The 1340-nt window shown below is 49.7% G+C and overlaps 1 protein-coding gene across 1 annotated transcript; it reads left to right on the top strand.

The window, feature by feature from the left end:
* Positions 1-24: 24 nt before the first annotated feature.
* Positions 25-360, top strand: TEOVI_000281700 (uncharacterized protein; the record flags this gene model as incomplete). The annotated part of the gene is made up of 1 exon (XM_067225833.1): positions 25-360. The coding sequence occupies one exon, from the start codon at positions 25-27 to the stop codon at positions 358-360; it is 336 nt and encodes a 111-aa protein (XP_067081934.1).
* Between the last annotated feature and the right edge of the window lie 980 nt (positions 361-1340).

Genomic DNA, 1340 nt, shown 5'->3' with positions numbered 1-1340 from the left:
CCCCGCCACTACCAGCCTTAAAGGATGCGGCGCTACCAACTCGAAAGCAGCGAAGACCTCCAACAGCATTCAAAAGGCGGATCGCCCTCAGTGCGGCAGTACGGAGCGCCATGGAAGGCTGAGCGCACTGTGAGTTTCGTGTCTCCTGGATTTTGTGGGAAAAGGGATGGAACGGCTAATTTTTCGGAAGCAGTGTGCTACGAAGCCTCGTCAGCATTTTCTTTTTTTTTTTTGAAGAAGGAATCGATAAAGGAAGCGGATGAACTCAAGGGCACCAATACACTTGCCGTTCGTGACGAGGATGTCCAAAAGGCTGCTGAAAACAAAGGCATCGCACTGCCTGCAAAAACAGAGGGCTGATCGCAACTGAAAATAGACACCGATGAAAACTTTGTAAAAAGGACGAGCGGTAGGGATTTCTTGAGATAGCTCGGCGAATGTAAATAGAGAAACCTAGGGTGCCACTTGTTGTCACTAGAGAAAAAAAACTTCCCTTCGAAGTTGGTTGCCGCACCGCGTCTATCGCCACCCTAGACTCGGGCTGCGCATGGGCGGGCTGATGTCGAAGCACCTGCGGATTCGACACTTAAAGGATATGTAGAGAAAGGGATCCAAAACACACGGACGGGCCAGCCAGTGAACATTCCAGGAGCCGATGACTGACCATTTTAACCGTTTGCACACCCTGAGTTAGCAGAAGTAGTTTGGGGAACTTCCCGCCGACTGATGGGGGTGACCCTTGGTTCTGAAAGCGGGAGGAACTGAGCAAAGATGCTGCGCGAAAGCTGACTTATCTTCGTAATCGATGAACTTCGTCTAGAGAAGACTGCTGAAAAATTCTCTCACTGAAGGAAAAATCACTTTTTCATTCCCCAAACAAATCGACTAATAGTGCAGAGCTGTATTATTTTGTTGCTGTGTCCGTTGGAACGTAGAAACTCAACGGAAGGGCTGTCGTCGGAAGGAAAGAACGCGTGATGTGGCGACCCCGTGCGCAACAGTCATATTCCATCGCGTGGAAGTTTGCCGTCAGCTCTCTCGAGCAAGTGGCGGTCTACACCAAACTCGAGGGAATGCCTACCGGTGCAAAAGTGGCGCTACCGGATTGTATGTCAGTACATTATTCTTGAGGATGAGGGAGGGGAATGTAAACGTATCATCCTCTGCTCAGGGCGTTTAGCGTGGATCCACGTCTAACACAACGAATATGTGGCTTCTTGTTGGAGGGGGAAAGTTGATCGAACGGGGATCTTAACGTAACTGACACTGCGAAGTCGACGGGCATGATGTTTTAGGGACCATTGTAGGCCCTTATTGTCATTCATGATCGCAGGAAATGT

This window comes from Trypanosoma equiperdum (genome assembly GCF_001457755.1).
Source record: "Trypanosoma equiperdum strain OVI genome assembly, contig: ctg_615, whole genome shotgun sequence".
Classification (NCBI taxonomy): Eukaryota; Euglenozoa; class Kinetoplastea; order Trypanosomatida; family Trypanosomatidae; genus Trypanosoma; species Trypanosoma equiperdum.
The sequence above is the reverse complement of the archived record's forward strand: the minus strand, read 5'-3'. Positions and strand labels throughout refer to the sequence as shown.